The following is a 24,850-nucleotide window of genomic DNA, read 5'->3' on the forward strand; positions in this document are numbered from 1 at the left end:
GTTCATCACCCTATATGGTTCGTACTGTTACGTAACTATGCCTTTCGGTCTGAAGAACACTGATGCCACCTACCAAAGGTGCATGCAGCAATGCTTTGCCAACCAAATCGACCTGCTCAATTAGCCTGATCAAGCTGAGCGGTCGAAACCAACAATCGCCGTCTATGTTGATGACATAGTGGTCAAAACGGCTCAAGCTTGCGACCTGATCGCAAACTTGGCCGCAATGTTCACAAACCTCCAAAGGTTCAACATCAAATTGAATCCTGAGAAATGTGTTTTTGGGGTTCTGAAGGGGAAGCTGCTTGGATACATCTTATCCGAACACGGTATCGAGGCCAACCCCAAAAAGATCATGGCCATCTCCAACATGAGACCTATACGCAACGTCATGGGCATACAGAGGCTCACCGGCTCCTTGGCCGCCCTGAGCTGGTTCATCTCCCGGCTCAGTAAGTGAGGGATGCCTCTCTACAAGCTCCTCAAAAGGATAGACACCTTCGTCTGGACTGAAGAACTACAACAGGCTTTGGAGAGCCTCAAAACATCGCTGATGTCGGTCTCAATCCTCGTCGCTCCCGAACGGGGAGAACCCCTCCTCCTCTACATCACGGCGAGCAACCACATAGTGAGCGCCACCCTAGTCACCGAAAGGGAGGAGCCAGGACACAACCTTAAGGTCTAGTGACCCATATACTTCATTGGGGAGGTACTCACCAACCCCAAGGTCTAGTACCCCTAGGTGCAAAAACTCCTATACGCCATGCTGATGGCGGTCCAAAAGCTCCTGCGCTACTTCACTGACCACGAAGTCGTGGTCATCACTTCATACTCGCTCAAGGACATCGTCCGCAACCGCGATGCCATAGGACGGTTCTCCAAGTGGGCACTTGAACTCATGGGCCATGACATCAGGTATATCCCCTGTACCACTATTAAGTCTCAAGCTCTCATGGATTTTATCGCTGAATGGATGGAAGCCCAGCTACCGACCCCAGATGTCACCCATGAGTACTGGACGATGTACTTTGACGGGTCCGTCATGGCACCCAGCTCGGGGGCTAGAGTGGTTCTGATCTCCCCAGATGGGAGTAGGCTCCGCTATGCCATCCGCCTCCACTTTTTAGCCTCAAACAACACCGTGGAGTATGAGGCCCTCGTCAATGAACTATGCATCGCCATCGAGCTTGGCGCTACGCGACTCTACATTCGTGGTGACTCAGAGCTAGTCGTTGACCAGGTCATAAAGGAGTCCTCCTGCAAAAGCCCCCTCATGGCAGCATACTGCCAAGAGGTGCACAAGCCCAAGGACAAATTCCAAGGGATTGAGCTGCATCACATCCCCCGAAAGGACAATGATGCCACCGTTTTTCTCGCAAAGTTTATCGCTAGACGAGATCCATCTCCGAGCGGGGTCTTCATCAACAACCTCCACGAGCTGTCTACCTGCATCCTAGAAGGTCTGATCCAGACACGCCCCGATGCCAAACCGACGCTCAAGGGCTTCAACCCTAGTGCCTCCATGATGACGTCGCCCGCCGACATCGCCGTGTTGGCGCTCGATCAAACCAACTGGCGAGCGTCGCTACTCACCTACCTCCTCAAGGAGGTTCTCCCACCCAAAAGGACTGAAGCTCGATGGATCGCTCGACGTGCCAAGACGTTCATCGCCATCGGTGATGAACTCTACAAGTGAAGTCTATCGGGACTACTCATGAAGTGCATCCCTACCAACCAAGGGAAACTCCTCCTCCTCCTCGAGGTCCATGTTAGAATCTACGGACATCACACGGCCCCAAGGTCGCTGGTCAGAAAAGCCTTTAGCCAAGGTTTTTATTGGCTCACCGTGCTATGAGATGCAGAGGAGGTCATCCGTAGGTGCGAGGGATGCCAGTTCTACACTTGGCAAACTCATCTGTAGGCATAGGAGCTCCAAACCATCCCCATCACCTAGTCGTTCATGGTCTAGGGCCTCAATATGGTAGGGCCCCTAAAAAAGGGCCTGGGTGGCTTCACTCACCTACTCATAGCAGTGGATAAATTCACCAAGTGGATAGAGGCGAAGCCCATCCCCAACATCCGCTCGGAAGAGGTGGTCAAATTCTTCCTTGACATCATCTACTGGTTTTGGCGTCCCTAACTATATCATCACTGACCATGAAACTAACTTCACCAAGAAGAAGTTCTTGGACTTCAATGATAGATACGGTATCAGGATCAACTGGGCCTCGGTTGGACACCCACGTACTAACGGTCAGGTCAAACATGCTAATGGCATGGTCCTCCAAGGACTTAAGCCACGCATCTTCGATCGACTCAACAAGTATGCTGGGTGATGGGTTGCAGAGGTCCCAATGATCCTCTAGAGCCTAAGAACGACTCTGAACTGATCCACAGGGTTCACACCCTTCTTCCTGGCCTACGGAGCTGAAGTAGTGCTGCCCTCCAACATCGACCATGGCGCCCCAAGAGTGAAGGCTTTCGACCACGACCGAGCTATGGAGGCTCAACAAGATGTAGTCGACCTACTCGAGGAGGCCCACAAGATGACCATCATCTGCTCCGCTCGCTACCAGCAAATGCTCCGTAGGTACCACAAGAGGAAAATCAGAGGAAGGATCCTCGAGGTCGGTGATCTCATGCTTCGAAGGACCCAATTGACCAAGAAGAATCACAAACTCTCTCCTCCTTGGGAAGGACCCTATACAGTGACTGAACTTATCCGACTGGGCGCCTATCAACTGAAGGACGACAACGGCGATGTTCTCACCAATACTTGGAACATCGAACAACTACATTATTTCTTTCCTTAAAAATTCGGTCTTTACCGTTTTCTTTCATTCAATGTTTGCTCCTGCAAAGCACCCTGGCCCGAACACTTTCAGCTCGGGTCGCTCGGGGGCTCCACGAGGGTGCGATACCACCTCTTTTTTACTATCATATGGTAAATACATTTTTTACCCGAACAAAAGGGTAGTCCATTTATTTAATTATCTTACGTACCTTTGCTTCAACATTCCGACCGATCGCACCCTACCTCTACCTATGGTTACGAGTAGCTGAGCCTCACGGGCCATGCCTAGGCTCTTAAGGTTGTAGCCTATGGGAGGAATGGGCAGGTGCAAAGAAGAAAGAAAAAAAACAAAGCTATGCTAAGGTAAAAATAAGGAACGGACAGGACAAGCTTCCCCGAACGAAGTAAATCATCACAAAATGAAAACGGATGGATTCATCAAAACAACTATTCACACAGGGCTCCCCCACAAACTTAAACTATTACATCTACTGGCTACTTCTACTATGGCCACCCGGCGGCATCCGTTGACGACACGACTAGCGAAGATAAAGGCTACTCGCCCTCCGATGGGGCAATGCTCGGCTTAGACAGAGCTTCCAACCCTACTTCTACTCCATTCGCAAGCTGGGTGACATCTTCTTAACGCACGCCCTCAGTCACACTCGTAATGGCCCCGCCCGGTCCTACTCCCTTGACTTCGGTGAGCGCAACGGGTACCTCAAGGGTATCGTACCCATAGATGCTCAGCAGAAGAACATGGAGCTCTAGACTTTCCCATACAGACAGGGCAACCCCTGGATAGGGACGCTACCTACCGTAGTATGGCCGCCATGGATGGAGGATGTCTCTAACATCTCATCAAACTTTATAAACTGGCCAACCTGAGCAGCTATAGGGGCAAAACCCCCCACCGGCACGGTCCTAGGCGGCTTCCCCTCCGATAAGGCTCTCTCAGGGAAGATCCATCGAAAAGAGTCCATGTACAGCTCCATCCCAAAGAAGGCCTCGTAGATGGTGACAAAGCCGACGACACGAAGCACCCCAGCCGTATTGAGGCGCTGCAGCTCTAGGCCCCACTCATCAAGGAGCCCGCGTAGGATCCAGTGTGCCGCTTCCTTCGGTGGAAGCAGCCCCTTCTCGGTGAAGGCGGCTAGCACCACCTAGGGTGGCCTCTAGCTCGACATTGCGCTCCGGATTCACAAATAGATCTATGAGTTCTCCCCCTCGCTTACCCTCTCTCTCTCACTTAGGAACCACCATGGCACACAAGCACTCCTGGCGAGAAGGAAGAAGGAGGAGAAACAGCAGTTGAAGAATAGGCAAATGATTATGGCAAGAAGCCCTCTCCCTTCCCCTATTTAAAGAGGATGTGCAGTAGATTGAGGAAAGGCGAAAGGATTGGGGTGAGAAACCCTCTCCCTTCCCCCATTCAATGTGGATGGGATACAACGGGATGCGCCCTAACCGATGGGACACACCCTGCCCAACGGAATGACGCCTGGTCAAACAAGACGTGGCCTAGGTATGGCCCACCACTATCACACGTTGGGCGCAAGAAACAAGGCGCCACTACACGTAGGTGACCCTCCACCTTCCCAGGTAGGACTTAGAAAGGCCCAACTATGGGATCTCCGCCTAGGAGAGACCAATGGGATTTCTGAGTCGATCGGACGGCTCAGGCAAATGCCGAGAGACAGGTAAAGAGTAGAGGGGTGCCCCATGTGGGCCATGCCGACTCTGTCACAAACGATGAGCGCGGATCCTAGTCAGACATATCCGATAGGAGCTCTTCAAACCCCATCACTCGAGTCATCAAGGCAAACACTGAGAGATAGGTAAAGAGCAGAGGCACACCCCATGTGGGCCATGCTGACTCCATCATGAACGATAAGCGTGGATCCCAGTTAGACATATCCGATAGGAGCTCTTCCAACTCCATCACTCGAGTCATCAAGGTAACATTACCAACCCCCACTATTCCTTTATATGATCATTCATTCATCTGTTGTCATTCATACATTCATACAACGCATTCACACATTCATCTATGCACGCATTCATTCATTCCATATATCCAAGGCATCGCATATGCAGTTAAATGCATCATAATGCTCAGTGTTGCATCACAAAGCGGTAGTTGCCTCATTCAACATGAGCAATGGCCGATTGGGGTTCGAAGGCTAGCCCACGAGGGGCTCGAGGCTACCTCACATCAAAAGAGCTAGGAGAGAAAACATAGATGAGCCTCGAGCGGCCCTCGCCTAGTCTACCCCGAAGTAGACAGGGTCATCTCAACCTTCTTGTTCGATCCTAACCTCGAGCCATGCCCATAGAATCTTCATCGAGGGGAGGCCAGTGGGCCACCCAAGTTAGACTCTGGAAACGACCTAGGCATCTGCTAGGATATAGGTTAAGGAGTAGTGGAATGCCATATAAGGGCTATGCCGACCCCATCATGAATGATGGACCTAGATTTCACTCGAACATGCCCGTTAGCGAGCTCACCGAGTGCGGCACTCGAGCCATCGAGGCAAGCGACGTTAGCTCAGCCCCTCTGGTTGCAAGAAACCATAGACAGGGTAATGCATGAAACTCAACCAACCCCTACCAAGCCCAACGGGGCTTGAGGGCTTAGAACACCCCAACATCTCAGCACGATGTCAGTTGTGCCCAGCGCCTGGATCCGCGACTCACTCTAACTCGCCTGATCCCTCAGCTATCCATCAGTTGCGCCCGACACCTAGATCCGTGACTCCAACTTGCCCGATCCCTCATTGTGCCTAGCGCCTGGATCCGTGACTCCGACAAGCTCAATCCCTCGTTGCACCTAGCGCCTAGATCCACGACTCCATCTCGCCCAATACCTTGTTGCGCCCAGCGCCTAGATCCATGACTCTGACTCACCCAATCCCTTAGCTACGCCTAGTGCCTAGATCCATGACACTGACTCGCCCAATCCCTCAGTGCGCCCAGCGCCTAGATCCGTGACTCTGACTCACCCGATCCCTCAGCACGCCCGACGTCTAGATTCGTGACTCCGTCTCCCCCAATCTCTCATTGCGCCCGACATCTAGATCCATGACTCTATCTCGCCCAATCCCTTGTTGCGCCTGATGTCTGGATTCACGACTCCATCTTGCCTGATCCCCCGACATGCCTGACGCCCTGGTTAACAACTCTGTCTCACCCAGTCCCTCGGCCACGACCAAACGCCTGGTACCACGCTCCTAGAAATGATGGGTCAGAAACTAGAAATGGGATGCTACGCCCACCAAAGTGCACACACACGTCCGCTGACAAAAAAACCATAGGCGATTCTGCCTGAATCACCCGGGGGCACGGGGGCTATACCCGTGGGTGCGCTCGCGTGCACCCGCTGTCAAAACAAAAAATTCCCCTACTGGCAACACGGAACCCCCCCCGAACGATTCTACCCGAATCACCCAGGGGCTCAGGGGGGCTACACCCGCTGAAAGGTCCTAATGGCTAGAGGGGGGGGTGAATAGCCTAATAAAAATTTCTACAACAACACTTAACGAAAGGTTAGGCAATTATGAGGCGAAGCAAGTGTTGCGCTAGCCTAGTCAAAATGCAAGCCACCTACCACAATTCTAGTTTAGATAGTGTCGATTCACACAAGAGGTATGACACTACCCTATGTTAGTGTGCTCTCAAAGGCTAACTAAAGAGCCACACCAACCAAGTAAGCAAGCTCTCACAACTAGTTACACTAAAGAGCTTGTCAACTAGTTTGCGATAATATAAAGAGAGTGACCAAGATAGTTATACCGCCATGTAGAGGAGTGAGCCAATCAATCACAAGAATGAATAACAATGAAGACCAATCACCTCGGAATCAAAGGATGAACACAATGATTTTTACCGAGGTTCACTTGCTTGCCGGCAAGCTAGTCCGCATTATGGCGATTCACTCACTAGAGGTTCACGCGCTAATTGGCTTCACACGCCAAACCCTCAATAGGGTGCCACACAACCAACACAAGATAAGGATCACACAAGCCATGAGCAATTCACTAGAGTACCTTTTGACTCTCCACCAGGGAAAGGTCAAGAACCCCTCACAATCACCACGATCAGAGCTGGAGACAATCACCACCTTCACTCGACGATCCTCGCTGCTTCAAGCCATCTAGGTGGCGGCAACCACCAAGAGTAACAAGTGAAATCCGCAGTGAAACACGAACACCAAGTGTCTCTAGATGCAATCACTCAAGCAATGCACTTGGATCACTCTCAATCTCACTATGATGATGAATCAATGATGGAGATGAGTGGGAGGACTTTGGCTTAGCTCACAAGGTTGCTATGTTAATGAAAATGGCCAAAGATATGAGTCACAGCCAGCCATGGGGCTTAAATAGAAGCCCCCATGAAATAGAGCCGTTGTACCCCTTCACTGGGTACACTGCGCTCTAACCGAATGCTCCGGTCCAACGGACCAGACCCTAGACACAGCGTCCGATCCACTGATGGATGCCACGCATCACCAGCTTCAAACACTGTTTGTCAGATTCTAACGGCTACGAAGTTGACCGGACACTCTGGTAAAACTGACCGGACGCTGGAGCCTCTACGTCCGGTCGAGTACAGTAAGGGTCAAAAACCGGTTTTCCCCGACCGGACGCATCTGGTCCACCTCGACCGGACATAGCACAACGTCTGGTGGTAAACTCTAGCCACTGTACCACTAGTCAGTGCGACCGGACGCAGGCAGTCAGTGTCTGGTGCTTTTGGATCCAGCATCCAGTCACTTGACCGACGCTGGCATCTCCTCTGTTTTCACTTCTAACTTCTTTACCCTTGCTCCAATGTACCAACCACCATGTGTATCACCTTGTGCACATGTGTTAGCATATTTTCACAAATATTTTCAAGGGTGTTAGCACTCCACTAGATCCTAAATGCATATGTAATGAGTTAGAGCATCTAGTGGCACTTTGATAACCGTATTCCGATACGAGTTTCACCCCTCTTAATAGTACGGCTATCAAACCTAAATGTGATCACACTCTCTAAGTGTCTTGATCACCAAAACAAAATAGCTCCTACAAGTTATACCTTTGCCTTGAGCTTTTTATTTTTCTCTTTCTTCTTCTCAAGTTTAAGCCCTTGATCATCGCCATGCCATCACTATTGTCATGCTATGATCTTCATTAGCTTCTCTACTTGAAGTGTGCTACCTATCTCATGATCACTTGATAAATTATGTTAGCACTTAGGGTTTCATCAATTCGCTAAAACCAAACTAGAGCTTTCAATCTCCCCTTTTTTGGTAATTGATGACAACCCTTATACAAAGATATGAATTTAAATTCAATTGAATCCATGTTGCTTGCCCAAGCATATTTACCATTTGTAAAAGGATATGGATAAGTTTCATGAACCCTAAGTGGTAGCAATTTCTCCCCCTACATATGTGCTAAGAATTTGGATTGTAGCTTGCACATATGCTTAGATAGGAAATGTAGGAGTCAATGTCTACCAAATGATGCTAAGGTATAAAAGATGGACCTTTGAAGCGTGATACCAATTGGAGTGCACCAATATATCATCCTTAGCACCATGGTTAGTTCAATATCACTTGGAGACATATTTTTGAAAGATACCACTTGTAAAGACTTACTTGAAAATGAAAGTTATTTAGTGATTTCATTTCACCATTCAATCTTACAACTAACATTCATCACACAAGCATGGATGTGTAAATTTAATACTTGTGCCATGCAAGCAAACATATGAAATGCACATTTAAATGCACCATACAAGTTCATGAGCTTGCTCCCCCTACTTGTGTGCTCAAAATTTTAGTTGATCCCTTTCCTTTTTTATATCTCTCCCCTTATGTCATATATCAAGATATCTTTCTTTTTGTTTGTTTCTCTCCCCCTTATCTCCCTTATCTTTGTTTCTCTCCCCCTTTGTCATCAATGACCACAAAGGTTCTAAATGTAGATAGTATTACTTGTAGGGTCGAGATTATCAATGTCAATCAATGGGGTGAGGGTCATTTTCCCAAATTTGGTTCAATTCTAGAATATTTCCCAAAGATATTTAACTCAGTTTGATCCAAGGACAAGCTTCTTCATACCTCCAAATAAGGGTTATCTTATACCATGTTGAGTTAAACACTTATAGTTCATTTTCTAGATTAAAGACTAGGTTTACAAGCCCATAAACATGTCATATGCCATCACTAGATCAAGTCAAGCATAGAAGCAATAGTGATACCATATTGACATCAAAATTCATTTGATTTTCATGAATGAGCCTAATAAGATAGAACCACTTGCAAGGTCCTAATAAGATTGAAAATATGACTAGATGCACTAAACATGTCCTTAGTAAGGATGTATGTCATGCCAATCAACTTTTACCTTAGATTGCTCGAAGGAGAGGCATGTCATATGAGTGGGGGTGCATCAACACATTTAAGAAATCCAATATGTTCAACTCATTCCTTAGCTTGCAAAACCTTTTCTCATCCAATGGCTTGGTGAATATATCGGCAAGTTGATCTTCGGTGCCTACACTCTCAATGCAAATGTCCCCTTTTTGTTGGTGATCTCTTATGAAATGGTGGTGGACATCAATGTGCTTTATTCTTGCATGTTGAACTAGATTGTTGGTTAACTTGATTGCACTCTCATTGTCACAAAGCAATGGCACTTTCTTAAACTTGATTCCAAAATCACTCAAAGTGGCCTTTATCCAAAGTACTTGTGCACAATAACTACCGGTGGATATGTATTCGGCTTCGGTGGTTGATAATGCAACACTATTTTGCTTCTTTGATGACCATGAAATAAGTGATCTTCCCAACAATTGACATATGTCCGAGGTGCTCTTCCTTTCTACCTTGCATCCCGCATAATCCGAGTCGGAGTAACCAACTAGCTCAAACTTTGCTATTTTGGGATACCACAAACCAACATTTGGTGTATGCTTCAAGTACCGCAATATCCTCTTTGTAGCCTTCAAATGACTTTCTCTTGGTGAGGCTTGAAATCTTGCACACATGTATACACTAAACATGACATTCGGCCTTGATGCGGTTACATAGAGTAGGCTTCCAATCATAGACCGATACAACTTTTGATCTACTATATTGCCACTTGCATCACTATCCAAGTTGCCATTGGTTCCCATTGGTGTGCTAATGACTTTGCTATCAATCATGCCAAACTTCTTGATCATGTCCTTGATGTCCTTGCCTTGACTCACAAATGTACCATTTTTTAATTTCTTGATTTGAAGACCAAGGAAGTAACTCAATTTTCCAATCATGGACATTTCAAACTCATTAGCCATCATCTTTCCAAACTCATTACAAAATTCTTGATTGGTTGATCCAAATATGATGTCATCAACATAGATTTGCAATACAAATAGATCTTCTCTAATCTTCTTGATGAAAAGAGTGGTGTCAACCTTGCCCATGGTGAACCCTTTAGAGAGTAGGAAGTCCCTCAATCTCTCATACCATGCTCTAGATGCTTGCTTCAAGCCATACAATGCCTTCTTCAACTTGTATACATGGTTAGGCTTCTTGTCATCTTCAAAACTAGGAGGTTGCTCAACATATACTTCTTCATTGATATAACCATTGAGAAATGCACTCTTAACATCCATTTGATAGAGCTTGATGTTGTGAGCACAAGCATAGGCTAGCAAGATTCTTATTGCTTCCAATCTAGCAACTAAGGCATATATTTCTCTAAAGTCAAGACCTTCAACTTGTGTATATCCTTGTGCTACCAATCTTGCTTTGTTCCTTACTACTATTCCATCTTGATCTTGCTTGTTTCTAAAGACCCATTTGGTTCCAATCACATTGTGTCCCTTTAGACTTTCTACCATTTCCCATACTTGATTTCTTGTGAAGTTGTTTAGCTCTTCATGCATAGCATTGACCCAATCAACATCCTTCAAAGCTTCATCTATCTTCTTTGGTTCAATGGATGACACAAATGAGAAGTGTTCACAAAATGATGCTAATCTTAATCTTGTTTGCACACCTCTTGAAATATCTCCAATTATAGTGTCCAAAGGATGATCTCTTGCAATACTTGTTGGTTGGAGGATTGGAACTTGATTGCTTGCACTTGCTTGATCATTGGGTTGAGATGATGTACTAGCCACTTGATATTGATTAATGTCATGAGAGTCACTTGCACTAGCTTGACTTGTATCATCTTGCACATTTGAGTTAGAGAGCACTTGCACTTGATCATCTTCATCATCATTCACTTGCCTAGGCCTCAATTCACCAACATCTATGTTCTTCATGGCATTTGAAAGTTGAATGCCTCTAACATCTTCTAAGTTCTCATTCTCTTCTTGTGAACCCTTGGTTTCATCAAATTCAACATCATGAACTTCCTCAAGAGTACCACTATCCAAATTCCATACTCTATATGCTTTGCTTGTAGTGGAATAACCAAGTAGGAATCCTTCATCACATTTCTTGTTAAACTTGCCCAATCTTGTGCCTTTCTTCAAGATATAGCATTTGCAACCAAAGACCCAAAAATATACAATGTTGGGCTTTCTATCATTTAAGAGTTCATATGGTGTCTTCTCTTTCAATCGGTGACAATAGAGGCGGTTGCTACAATAGCAAGCCGTGTTGATAGCTTCGGCCCAAAAAGATTGACTCACATTGTACTCACTAAGCATAGACCTTGCCATATCAATGAGTGTTCTATTTTTCCTCTCAACAAGGCCATTTGATTGTGGAGTGTATTTAGCCAAGAATTGATGTCTAATTCCAAATTCATCACACAACTCATTAATTCTAGTGTTCTTGAACTCACTACCATTGTCACTTCTAACTCTCTTGATGGTTGTTTCAAACTCATTGTGAATGCCTTTGACAAATGATTTGAATGTTACAAATACATCACTTTTGTCCACTAGAAAGAATACCCATGTGTATCTAGTGTAGTCATCCACTATCACAAAGCCATATTTATTTCCACCAAGACTAGTGTATTGTGTTGGCCCAAACAAATCTATGTGCAATAATTCAAATGCTTTACTAGTGCTCATCATGCTTTTCTTAGGATGGGTGTTTCCAACTTATTTGCCGGCTTGACAAGAGCTACAAAGCTTATCCTTTTCAAACACAACATCTTTCAAGCCTTTAACTAAGTCATGCTTAATCAATCTATTCAATTGTTTTATTCCAACATAACCAAGCCTTCTATGCTATAACCAACCCATGCTAGACTTAGTGAACAAGCATGTAGATAATCTAGCTTCACTAGCATTGAAATCAACCAAGTATAGATTTTCATATCTAAAGCCTTTGAAGATTAAGTTAGAGCCATCTACACTTATGATCTCTACATCATCTACTCCAAATATGCATTTGAATCCAAGATCACACAATTGTGCCACGGATAGCAAATTGAAATTCAAGCTCCCTACTAGCAACACATTGGATATGCTCATGTCATTGGATATTGCAATCTTACCAAGCCCTTTGACCTTGCCTTTGCTATTGTCACCAAATGTGATACTATCATAACCATCATTGTCATTAGTGTTGATTGAGTTGAACATTCTTGCATCACCGGTCATGTGTTGAGTGCACCCACTATCAAGAACCCAATGCCTTCCTCCAGCCTTATAATTAACCTACAAAAGAAGATCAATTCTTTTTAGGTACCCAAACTTGCTTGGGTCCTTGAAGGTTAGTCATTAGGTTCTTTGGCACCTAAATAGCTTTCTTCTTTGAGCCCATCTATGGTTTACCAATGAATTTAGCCTTTACACCATTTGTACCCTTAGTAAGCATATAGCATGAATCAAGCTTAATGTAGGATACATTAGCATTTTTGCTTTTGTTTTTGCATTCTTGCTCTTTATGATCAACTTGCTTGCAACTAGTGCAAAACTGACCATTGTTCTTCACAAAACTAGTCTTGTGAGGAGCAAAGGCCGCTTTACCTTTTTTGGGGGTATAGCCCAATCCCTCTTTGTAGAGAGAAGCTCTTTGGCTACCCAAGCACATAAGCAAGTGGTCCTCACCACCATAAGCCTTAGCTAGGTTGTGAGTGAGCTTAGTGACCTCCTTCTTGAGGTTCTCATTCTCAACCACTACTGAGGCATCATAAGTGAGACCATCACTACTAGATGAGGTAGAAGTGGAAGTGCTACAAGAAGGGTTAGTAGGAGCAACAATGATAGACATAGATAGCGGTTCATCAATTATATCACAAGTTAAACCTACATTACAAGTTTCAACATGCTTCTTTTTATTTTGCTCATCAAGCAAAGAGGAATGAGCCTTTTCAAGCTTTTTGTGAGCTTTACCAAGCTTCTCATTGGCTTCCTCTAGCCTCCCATGAGATGCATTGAGCTTATCAAAGGCTTGCTTAAGGGCTTTTACTTTCTTACACAAGCTTTTACATTCCCTTCTCTTGATATCAAAGTGTTCTCTAGCATCTTCTAGCATGTCAAATAATTCATCCTTAGTGGGTTCATCATCATCACTATCACTATCATTTTTATTTTCATGTTCATTATCATCAACATGTTCTTCATCACTTTCATCATCACAAGATTATACCTTAGTGGCCTTAGCCATGAAGTATGATGAAGATTCAAAGAGAGAAGGCTTCTCATTGATGGCAATGCTTGCAAGAACCTTCTTCTTGGTGGTCTTGTGATCATCACTATCATCATCATCATCACTTGAGGAAGCATCACTATCCCAAGTGACTACATATAAACCACCCTTCTTCTTCTTGAAGGCCATCTTGTCCTTCTTCTCTTTCTTTTTCTTCTTGTCCTTCTTCTTGTTCTTCTTGTTGTCATCATCATTATTACTATTGTATGGGCATTGAGCAACAAGATGATCTTTGCTTCCACACTTGAAGCACCTTCTTGACTCTTCTTTGTTCTTGAATGAAGACTTCTTTCTTCTAGCATGGTAGCCCTTCTTTACCATGAACTTGCCAAATCTCTTGACAAATAGAGCTATCCTTTCATCACCATCATCATCCCAAGACTCATCTTCTTCACTTGATGTTTCTTGCTTTGCTTTGCCCTTGGATGATGTGGCTTTGAATGCCACGCTCTTCTTCTTGTCATCTTTCTTCTCCCTCTTTTCTTCCTTCTCATCATTATCTCTATAAGCATCATCGGTCATGATATCTCCCAAGATTTGGTTTGGTGTCATTGTGTTCAAACCGCTCCTCACTAGCAAGGTGACCAACATGCCAAATATTATGGGCAAACATCTCAAGAACTTATTTGAGAACTCCTTGTCCTCTATCTTCTCACCAAGTGCCTTGAGATAATTTACAATCACTTCCATCCGATGGAACATGTCCGACACACTTTCATCTTCCTTCATCTTGAAACTTGCAAATTTATCCTTGAGAATGTATGCCTTTGCACCCTTGATTTCCTTGGTGCCCTCAAATGATTCTTCCAATTTCTTCCATGCCTCATGAGCTCTTTCAATGTTCTTGATTTGCTCAAATGTTCTCTCATCCAAAGCATCATGGATGACACTAAGAGCAATGTCATTGTTTTGGAGTAGCAATTCTTCGGCGGCGGTGGGAGTTTCTTCATCTTCAATTTCAATTTTTGTTTCTACCACCTTTCATATCTTCCTATTGATTGACTTGATATATGTTGTCATCTTAGCCTTCCAATAGGGATAATTTGTGCCATCAAATTAGGGTGGCTTCTTGGTGTTGTTGATTTGAGCCATTTTAACACCGAAGGTTGTTAAGCGTCAAATAACGGTGACCTCAGCTCCGATACCACTTGAAAGGTCCTAATGGCTAGAGAGGGGGGGGGGTGAATAGCCTAATAAAAATTTCTACAACAACACTTAACGAAAGGTTAGATAATTATGAGGCAAAGCAAGTATTGCGCTAGCCTACTCAAAATGCAAGCCACCTACCACAATTCTAGTTTAGATAGTGTCGATTCACACAAGAGGTATGACACTACCCTATGTTAGTGTGCTCTCAAAGGCTAACTAAAGAGCCACACCAACCAAGCAAGCAACCTCTCACAACTAGTTACACTAAAGAGCTTGTCAACTAGTTTGCGATAATGTAAAGAGAGTGATCAAGATAGTTATACCGCCGTGTAGAGAAGTGAGCCAATCAATCACAAGAATGAATAACAATGAAGACCAATCACCTCGGAATCAAAGGATGAACACAATGATTTTTACCAAGGTTCACTTGCTTGTCGGCAAGCTAGTCCTCGTTGTGGCGATTCACTCACTTGGAGGTTCACGCGCTAATTGGCTTCACATGCTAAACCCTCAATAGGGTGCTACACAACCAACATAAGATGAGGATCACACAAGCCACGAGCAATTCACTAGAGTACCTTTTGGCTCTCCACCAGAAAAGATCAAGAACCCCTCACAATCACCACGATCGGAGCCAGAGACAATCACCACCTCCGCTCAATGATCCTCACTGCTTTAAGCCATCTAGGTGGTGGCAACCACCAAGAGTAACAAGCAAAATCCACAGTGAAACACGAATACCAAGTGCCTCTAGATGCAATCACTCAAGCAATACACTTGGATCACTCCCAATCTCACTATGATGATGAATCAATGATGCAGATGAGTGGGAGGACTTTGGCTTAGCTCACAAGGTTGCTATGTTAACGAAAATGGCCAAAGATATGAGCCACAACCGGCCATGGGGCTTAAATAGAAGCCTCCATGAAATAGAGCCGTTGTACCCCTTCACTGGGTACACTGCGCTCTGACTGAACGCTCCGGTCCAACGGACCAGACCCTGGACACAACGTCCAGTCCACTGATGGACGCCACGCGTCACTAGCTTCAAATGCTATTCGTTAGATTCCAACGGCTACGAAGTTGACCGGACACTCCGGTAAAACTGACCGGACGCTGGAGCCTCTACGTCCGGTCGAGTACAGTAAGGGTCGAAAACCGGTTTTCCCCGACCGAACGTGTCCGATCTATCTCGACCGGACACAGCACAGCGTCCGATGGTAAACCCTAGCCACTGTACCACTAGTCAGCGCGACCGGACGTAGGCAGTCAACGTCCGGTGCTTTTGGATCCAGCGTCCGGTCACTTGACCGACGCTGGCATCTCCTCTGTTTTCACTTCTAACTTCTTTACCCTTGCTCCAATGTGCCAACCACCAAGTATATCACCTTGTGCACATGTGTTAGCATATTTTCACAAATATTTTCAAGGGTGTTAGCACTCCACTAGATCCTAAATGCATATGCAATGAGTTAGAGCATCTAGTGGCACTTTGATAACCGTATTCCGATACGAGTTTCACCCCTCTTAATAGTATGGCTATCAAACCTAAATGTGATCACACTCTCTAAGTGTCTTGATCACCAAAATAAAATAGCTCCTACAAGTTATACCTTTGCCTTGAGCTTTTTATTTTTCTCTTTCTTCTTCTCAAGTTTAAGCCCTTGATCATCGCCATGCCATCACCATTGTCATGCTATGATCTTCATTAGCTTCTCTACTTGAAGTGTGCTACCTATCTCATGATCACTTGATAAATTAGGTTAGCACTTAGGGTTTCATCAATTCACCAAAACCAAACTAGAGCTTTCACCCGCGGGTGCGCTCGCGCACACCCACAATCAAGACAAAAATCCCCCAGACGATTCTAGCCGAATCGCTCGGGGGCTCCTGTTGGGTTTATAAATCCGGGGTCCCTCATGGACCGGCTTACCAACAATGGTTCGGCCCAGCAGGCGATGTCGTGAATGACACGCAACTCCTAGGCTAGCCAAAAAATCTAAACGACAGGCCAGAAGGGTGATCTAATCTCCGACCGGAAGGCCTAGCGAAGAAGGAACGACACCCGCTTCCGACTTTGGCCCGCCTCTCCGATCTGAAGGCCTCGCTTCCGACTCCGGCCCGCCTCTCCGACTGGAAGGCCTGGCCAAGGAGGAACAACGCTCACTTCTAACTCTGGCCCGCCTCTCCAACCGGAAGGCCTGGCCAAGGAACGTCGCTCGCTTCTGACTTTGACTCGCTTCTCCGACCGGAAGGCCTGGCCAACAATGCTTCCAACTCTAACTCGCATCTTCGATCAGTGATGCATCAAACCTCTGCTTACATCTCTTCTACGACTGGATGACTGGCGTAGTCGGAGTCGACTGGGACCAACCGACCAGGGACGCTCGCTCGGTAAGGACCCAGGGAACGGGCAGAGCAAGTAAAGCAGGACGCACAAAGTCAACCGCAATACTAAGGACTGTACCCTGTACACCTGTAGGATAGTACCGACATGACATGTCAGAAGGGTGCCCTACAACCTTCTAGGCATGTCAGAACTCAAGCAGTGTTGTGGGCGCCCTCAAACTCCCATACCAGGCGACACGGTAAAATCCCCCACATGCCTCTGGGCATCAACAGTATGGCAAGCACCGACATCTGCCATACCAGAAGAAGACGACACAACCTCCCACATACATCTGACATTAACAGTGTTATGGGCGTCTACAATCATCTTGTACCCGACGGCGTGGGCAACAAGACTTAGCATACGCACACTCTCCCTCTCTCACTTGTATGGCCATCCCCTTCATCTATAAAAAGGGGATGCGCTCTCCCAACAAAAGGAGATCAGTTCACTCACATTGATTCACCCTCTGCTAGCTTTAGACACTCTAAAGCTATACAGAGCGCACGCTCGAATACTTAGCGCATGTAGGAGCTCTCGTCACTCTCGACCCTTCAGTCCAGGGTCTACCCGGACCTCTTGCACCCCCCATCTTACTCCCTTCTGTTTGTAATCCCACAACAAACTTCGAACACCTGGGCTCAGGAATAAAGTCATCGACTGGCTCAAACTGGACGTAGGGCACGTTGCCTGAACCAGTATAAATCCTATGTCATTGAGTGCTAGGCCACATCCGATCATAATGTATGGCAAAACTACAAATATTTACGTGTTGGTCACTTTCTGCACCGACAATGATAATGTTATTTGTAAAATGGTTGTCATGTATTGCAAGATTAGCATACCGTTACACATAAAAATTTTAATAACCTCCCTCAATCTCAGCCATGGTTCATGAAGTTGAGATTGTCACATATCATGTTGAACGGTGATCTTGACAATGCCTTTTGTGGAAATGTTTGCTAGTTGATTTGTGTAAATGAACCAGGCATGTAAAAGCACTATGTGCAACCACGAATAAAGTGGAAATCGGCCTCTATATGCTTGGTTGGAGCATGAAGCATTAGGTTAGTTGTCAAATAGGTTACACCAGACAAAATCCCCCGCTTGACCATTTAAAGTGGTTTCTTGTATGGTTATGGTGACATGGTAGTTGAGTCCACCTATCATTTGGTCTTTCTTTTTTCTCTTATATATAAAAAAAACATAAAAAAGTAGGTTGGCGAAGGCCCATCAAGTGGGCAGATGGTGAAGGCCCAGGACGCGGAGCCAGCCCAAGGCTACTCAAAAGAGTCGTCTCCTCGGCTTCTCGCTGCCACGGGCCCACCGGCAAGTCCACTCCGCCGTCAGCCTCAGTTTGGCCCCGGCGACCAACGGAAGCCACCGGAAGAAAAGCTCCCAACCGAGAGCACCAGGGGAAAGGAGAGTGCGGCCTAGGCAAGTAGGCATCGGCATGGAGGACTTCTACGTCACGATCCCCTACGGCCTGCTGCTCCTAGCCGGCGGCGTCGCCGGCTACGTGAAGCGCGGCAGCGCCGCCTCTCTGGCCGCGGGGGGCGGATTTGGGGCCGCGCTCCTCCTCGCCGGCGCGCTCAGCGCCTGGTCCTTTGGGCACGGCGGGGGTGGCGCTGCCGCCATCTTGGCCACCGTCATTCAGATCGGTCCGTTGCCTACCGCCGCTCTCTTTCCTCACCCTCTCTCTTAGCTTGATTGCCTTCTCTGCTCAGTAGTGTTCTACCGCTCGTGAATCGTAATTGTTTGGGTTGACCGGTGGAGCCACAAGAGTCTGCACGGATTCATGCTTTCCTGTGGTAACACTGGAACTGCAGCTGCGGGAATCCTAGGTCGCACATTGATTGTAGCGATTTCGACTCTGGGCATGAAATCTGCTGTTGCAGTGACATTAGGTTTGCGGCTAAATGTACATGATGGGATGTTGATAAGTCAGTATCCTGCAGAATGCACAACATTTTCAGTTCCTAATAATTGTCTCCCAATGCAATCACGCTGTTATCATCCCCATTTCCACTGAACTGAAAACTCTTAGGTGTGTTTGGTTTGAGAAATCAACTCATTCTAGATGGAGTGATGCATCATGAGTCCATTCCTCAAATTTAGTGGAATGTCCCATTCCTCATACTTGTACGAATTATTAGCTTGTGAGGAATAGGGTGGTGATGGATCAACTCATTCTATTCCACAAACCAAACAAAATACTAGAGAGTGAGATGATGATGGACCACTTCATTCCACAAACCAAACACCCTATTATTGAATTGGTTGACTACTACAGTAACTTGGTATGCAGTATGCTAGTTCCCAACTGTTGCTTCACTAGTGTATGCTCTAGCTGAGTGCTTTGATTTAGAGGGAAATATGATTATATGTATATTTGTAATTTTGTATGATAAATTTGATCCGTTTCCATGATTTGGTCACTAACATTGATTGGAAGAACTGCTCATTTGTAATTTACTATTTAGGTCTATGATGTGTCCAAACTCTACGGTCTTATGCATGGTATTCATCAGTTAGTATATCTTCTAACCTTGTTTTTTTAACAGTTTGTGCTGTGCTATTGACTGTTGTCATGGGAATAAGATACGCCAAAACACGAAAGATAATGCCCGCTGGAATTATTGCTGCTATCAGGTTTGCTCAATCCTCCCTTCTTCATAAGGGCATGAGTTTGTTGCGCCAAGTTCTTATATATATATGTATTCAATCTCCTAATGTTACATGATTTGGTCCTACACGTTATGCCAGTAAGTTAATTTCGTTTGATTATGTGGTGCATAATTCTTTTTTTTTGTTCTGTTGAAGCTAAACTTATGTGCCCCACTGCATAACAAGGCTAACCCTCAGTAGACAGAGGGAGTTGCAACCTGGTGTTTGATATAAATATATGAAGATGCTAACTTGTTCGACAAGTTTCATTTCCATATTGAACTTTCATTGCAAACAGTTTATATTGTTCATACTAGGGTCCGAGTAAGATTTTCAGAGATATATGTCAGTATGGGAATGGACCGGCCTGAACCTGGCCTTGGACCAGGCCCCGTGGCCTCAAGGACAATTTGAAAGGCCACGGAGCAGCCCAGTTCAGCTAAAGGCTTTGGTCTCACAGCCCAATGGCCGTATTATAGGTCGACCCAAGGCTACTATGTTGTCGGTTTGCAGTATCTTTTGCAATAATATTTCAGACAACTACAAAACTCAATAAGTGATGGTTAATGGTTTGCTTCAATTTTTACTCCATGTTAAAAATGGTTAACATTAAGCAAGGAGATTGAGCTATATAAGTATTCAACAATCCAAAGAATCAGATGTGCATTTTACTCTGATTTGCTTAAGTAAACCTGTACAAACAGATCATGGAGCAAGTGTTAATCATGATTCAGCAATAATAAACTAGAAATAGTCTCCACTGGAGTCTAGGGATCATAAGAACTCAATGAAAAGATGGAACACAGGCACCAACCACTAAAGTAATCAGCATATATCATAATCTGAGCATAAACAAATTATGTGTGGCAGCAATTTATACTAGTTAGTTTCAGTTTTTATCTTGAATATCTTTTGAGGTCAGGCTATATACTGATTGCCTGAACCTACTGAAAAGCACTGACCATTTCTCAGTCTGGAAAATTCCAACTATTACTGCTTTGACAGCTACACTACCTATGACATGGAAACTGCTACTGTACATCTATATAGTTGTCACAGCATGGGGATGGATATTGATGTGGGTGTAGATTGTACATATGTGCGGTGAGTAGCTGAGCGCTTGAACTTGGCAACCGTGTTGACGGCACCAACAAAGACAAGGTCAGATAAAGAGTACTGGGTTTTAACTTCTTGTTTGCCTAACTCACGGGTTATCAAGCTGCATATGTAGCCTCCCTCTCCTCTGTGTTAACTAAGTTATTGCTCTCATAAACTAAGTTACTATGACTCCAACAAAGCCTAAACAAACTTAGCCACTTGAACTGGACGTGTTTGCTGGCCTTCGGTCCTGGTACATTCTATGTCGACGTCTCTGGTGTGTCCGGCCAAGCATGACCATAGCTTTGCATTGTTATATCTCTATCTACGATTTGGGTGCTCCTTATTGTTGTCTTTTTCAAGTGCAATAGCATAGCTACAATCATGCAAAATGCCCAAATGATCTGAACAAAATGAGTTATTTAGTTCCTGAGCTTCAATTCTTGTCCACTGCAGATGGAGCACCTAGTATGGCTCCAAAGTTTGGCTAAGCATTCTACTTGTATTATCCTTTCACTCTTTAGTTATTGGAAATTAGCAATCCGGTGACCTTCACTGAGCCACTCTTTAGTCGCAGGCTTGTGTCCTGACAGCAGACCTCGTGATGACATCATTTCCTTCTGTCATTCATTTGCAGTGCAATGGTATTGATATTTTACGTGTACAAGATATCAACTGGTGGCAACAAGGTTTATATCCCGGTGAGTGTGGAGTGAGTCTGCTGGAGCTTGGGTCGTCTGGTGTACATGCTGTTTCTATGGCAATTAAATGTGAAGACAACAAAATCATCTATGTTATCAGTTGGATTTTAGCGAGGCAAACACTGTACCAAACAAGATTATCAGCGGTGATGACGTGCTCATCAATCATTGAATTGTACAGCATGGACGCCACAAGAAAAGTGAAGCTGTTTTCGTACACTGTTAAACTCTCTGATTTGCCATAGTGCATGCGTTTCTTCTGTGATCCAATTGGCAAATGAGATGCATTATCTTATAGAGTGCCTTTCTATTGTAACGCTGTTATGCAGAGCTGCTGCCAAATTTTGTGACGATCATGGCGATGCCTTCTGCTCAAGTTCTATGGGCAGGCCGTGCAGCGGCGACGGCATGGGGTCCCTGGCAAAGGTGTCGTTCTTGCTGCAGAGCTTCCACCTAAATCGCCTGACGAGGTAATGCATCGTCACCAGCGTCTCGATCCTGGCGAACTCCATGCCGACGCAGAACCTCGGACCCCCGCCGAACGCGACGAACGAGCACGGTGGCGCCGCTGCCGCCGACTGGTTCTCGAACCGAGACGGGTCAAACTTGGCCGGCTCGTGGAAGATGCCCGCGTCCATGTGCGTCACGCTCGCCGCCCAGAACACCTGCCATCCTTTCGGGATGAGGTAGCCGTCGAACTCGATGTCCTGTATGGCTCGCCGGAAGTTGCCGAAGATGGGAGGCACCACGCGAAGGGTCTCCAGCGCGACGCGCCACGTGTACTTCAGCTTCGCCAGGTCCTCCCAGTCCAGGGCCTCGCCGTCGCCCTTGTTCTTTGCGATCTCTTCGTGCTCTGCATCGCGAGCCACGAAGGCGGTCACCTCAAAGCATAGCGAAGACCACGCGGGAACGTTGCGTTCTAGTTGGGTTTCTCACCTTGGACCATGGCGGCGAGGGTGTCCGGGTCGTTGGCGAGGTGGCGGACCATGAACGTCATGAGGATGGACGACGTGTCGTGGCCGGCGACGAGGGCCACCACGGAGTTGTCCACGATCTCGTCCTCGCTCAGCAGCCGCGCGCCGCTGTCGTCGGTCAGACTGAGCAGGCATGCGATGAGGTCGCTGCTCCGGGAGGCCTCGCCCCTTTCCAGCTTGGCCCTGGTCTCCCGTAAGATCCCGGCGATCAACCGGCGAGCCCTGGCGCTGGCCCTGAGGCTCCGGCTGAACGCCGTGAACGGCAGGTTCACCGGGACGGCCCAGATGCCATCCATGACTTGCGCGAAGTCGCCGGCAAGCTCGTCCTGGAGCGGGCTCCGCTGGAGGCCGAAGAGCAGCAGGGAGATGATGTCGAACGTGAGCCTCTTCATGAGCGGCATCACCGTGACGGTGCGGCGGCTGGCCCAGCACTCGTCGAGGTGGCGCCGCACCTCGCCGTCGATCTTGCCCACGTACAGCTTCAGCATGTCCGGCTTTAGGAATTCGGCCAGCGCGCCGCGGATCCGCTTGTGGTCGGCGCCCATGAGCTCCAGGATGCTCTTGTCCCCCAGGATCCTCTGGACTGACCGGGGCTGCTGCAACGCCAGGGCGCTGCTGAAGAAGATGAACTTGTTGGCCGCGGGCCCCGTGAGGAGCACCGTCGGCGCGCCGAACAGCGACAGCTTGGACACCGGGCCGTACCGGTGGATCCGGTCCTGGATCCAACGCTCGGCGGTGTTGGCGCGCATGGCGCGGAGAAGGCCGAGGCTCTGGCCGATCACCGGCAGGCCCAGGGAGCCCGGCGGCCGGCCGCCGTGGCTTCTTTGCCCTCGTTAGGAGATGGAGGAGCACGGGCAAGGCGACGGCGATTAGCGCTAGGACAAGAGAGGAATCCATTGGATAAGAGTTGGTGACGCTACAGCCTCCTCAACTCGGGGGAATGGAGGATGCTCAGGAGCCCCAGGTCCAGGAGAGCGTAAGTCAGAGGTGATGTACATAGGCGTCGCATCACTGCAGTCTGCAGTGCACAAGGAGCAGGCTGTTCTGTTTGTTTATGTGGTTTGGGTTTCTCTTCGATTTTTTCTGCAATGTTGATCCCGGAGAGGAAGTCAAGAGCATCGCATGCGCAGATGCCGCGGGGGGCATAAAGACAAGGTATACCGTAACGCTGGGGTCACGACTTACGTCCGTCCGGACGGAGTGCGGTGTGAGGACCTGTCCGCGGCCTCCCCGACTCATCTGTCTACTGCATGTTTTCTAAAACATTTCCCCATTGACCGTCGCCTTTATTGCGCTGTCGCGGCCGCCTCCATCGAGCCATCCGTATGCGGTGGCCGCGAGGCCTGTCCACCCGCCCCACTCTGCCTCACCCCGGCGCCACCAGGAGAAGGTCACCGCCGGCCGAAGACACCGCGACAGTGAGCCACGCCACCACCGACCCTAGCTTCCTGAAGTGACGTGCCGTGGTTGCTGGCGGTGCCGTGTTTCAGATGTTGCAGACGTATGTTTTTAAGTGTTTTATGTGAATGTTGGATATATTTGCAATGGCTATATGGATGTTGCAAACGTATGTTTCAAGTACTGGATGTTGCAGAAGTAGATCTGGATGTTGCATAACATGCATGTTGGAGCGTATTTCAGGTATTTCATATGTATGTTGCAATTGTTTTATTTGGATGTTGCAAAAGTAGATCTGGATGTTGCATATATTTACAATGGCTACAAACGTGTTTCAAGTGTTTTCAGGTGTTTTTCAAGTGTTTCATACGTATGTTTGCAAATGTTTCAGCTGTTTCAGACATATGTTGCAAGTGTTTCATCTGGATGTTGGGCAGTCTCTAGTGTGCACGCAAAACAGAGCAAGAATGATAAGTCAGGGCGGGAAGCAGCATGGGGTCCACGTGGTGGGGCGCAAAAACAGGCGGCACAGGCTCCTTTCACGTGCGATGCGGTCTCCCAACTATTATCGCGACCCGCAAAATATATACAGGGTTTTTGGTTCATGGAATGAGGTAGAGCAAATACTCCATATATTTTGATATGTTCTTGGGATGATTTAATATGCATTCGCCTTGTGTTGGGACTCAGAAATTATGATTTACACCAAATTAGATGACTTTCTAAGACTCCAAATTACTTGTACATGGTTACCATTTCGAAAGGATGTTTGATTAGCGAGGGCTACCCGTTAGAGCTAAAAATTAGCTCAAATTAGCTGAGGCTAGTTTGTTAACAAATAGTTTGCTTGGCTAAATAATTAGTCTACCTATTAGCCTCCTATTTGGATGGGCTAAGACCATTTTTTAGTTTCCTAACAATTAGCCTTTAGTATCTAATCGGCAGTTGTTTGTACTCAGCCTTTTTATGGTCTATATTTCTTTGAGATTTGTGTTGATTTGTTTCGTTTTTGTCTCCTTCGTT

General features: G+C 46.5%; 2 protein-coding genes and 1 pseudogene across 5 annotated transcripts; 2 read left to right on the forward strand and 1 right to left on the reverse strand.

Moving 5' to 3' along the window:
- Window positions 1–763: 763 nt before the first annotated feature.
- LOC136544395 (uncharacterized) lies at window positions 764–1,696 on the forward strand. The gene has a single exon (XM_066536573.1). It carries the CDS (start codon window positions 764–766, stop codon window positions 1,694–1,696), a length of 933 nt encoding a protein of 310 aa, XP_066392670.1.
- A 16,599-nt stretch (window positions 1,697–18,295) lies between these two features.
- On the forward strand, window positions 18,296–21,720 carry LOC136542386 (protein FATTY ACID EXPORT 5-like). 4 transcript variants are annotated; one of them, XR_010780669.1, is made up of 4 exons: window positions 18,296–18,650; window positions 19,554–19,641; window positions 20,629–20,817; window positions 21,392–21,720. XR_010780669.1 is itself a non-coding variant. In XM_066534784.1 (3 exons), exons 1-3 carry the CDS (start codon window positions 18,443–18,445, stop codon window positions 21,468–21,470), a joined length of 375 nt encoding a protein of 124 aa, XP_066390881.1. In that variant the 5' UTR covers window positions 18,297–18,442; the 3' UTR covers window positions 21,471–21,720. The 4 variants fall into 4 exon arrangements, 1 of the variants encoding a protein (XP_066390881.1); XR_010780670.1 differs by having other exon boundaries at window positions 20,662–20,817; XR_010780671.1 differs by having other exon boundaries at window positions 20,707–20,817.
- On the reverse strand, window positions 21,581–23,608 carry LOC136542384 (taxadiene 5-alpha hydroxylase-like; annotated as a pseudogene).
- Between the last annotated feature and the right edge of the window lie 1,242 nt (window positions 23,609–24,850).

Source organism: Miscanthus floridulus, chromosome 3 (assembly GCF_019320115.1).
Source record: "Miscanthus floridulus cultivar M001 chromosome 3, ASM1932011v1, whole genome shotgun sequence".
Classification (NCBI taxonomy): Eukaryota; Viridiplantae; Streptophyta; class Magnoliopsida; order Poales; family Poaceae; genus Miscanthus; species Miscanthus floridulus.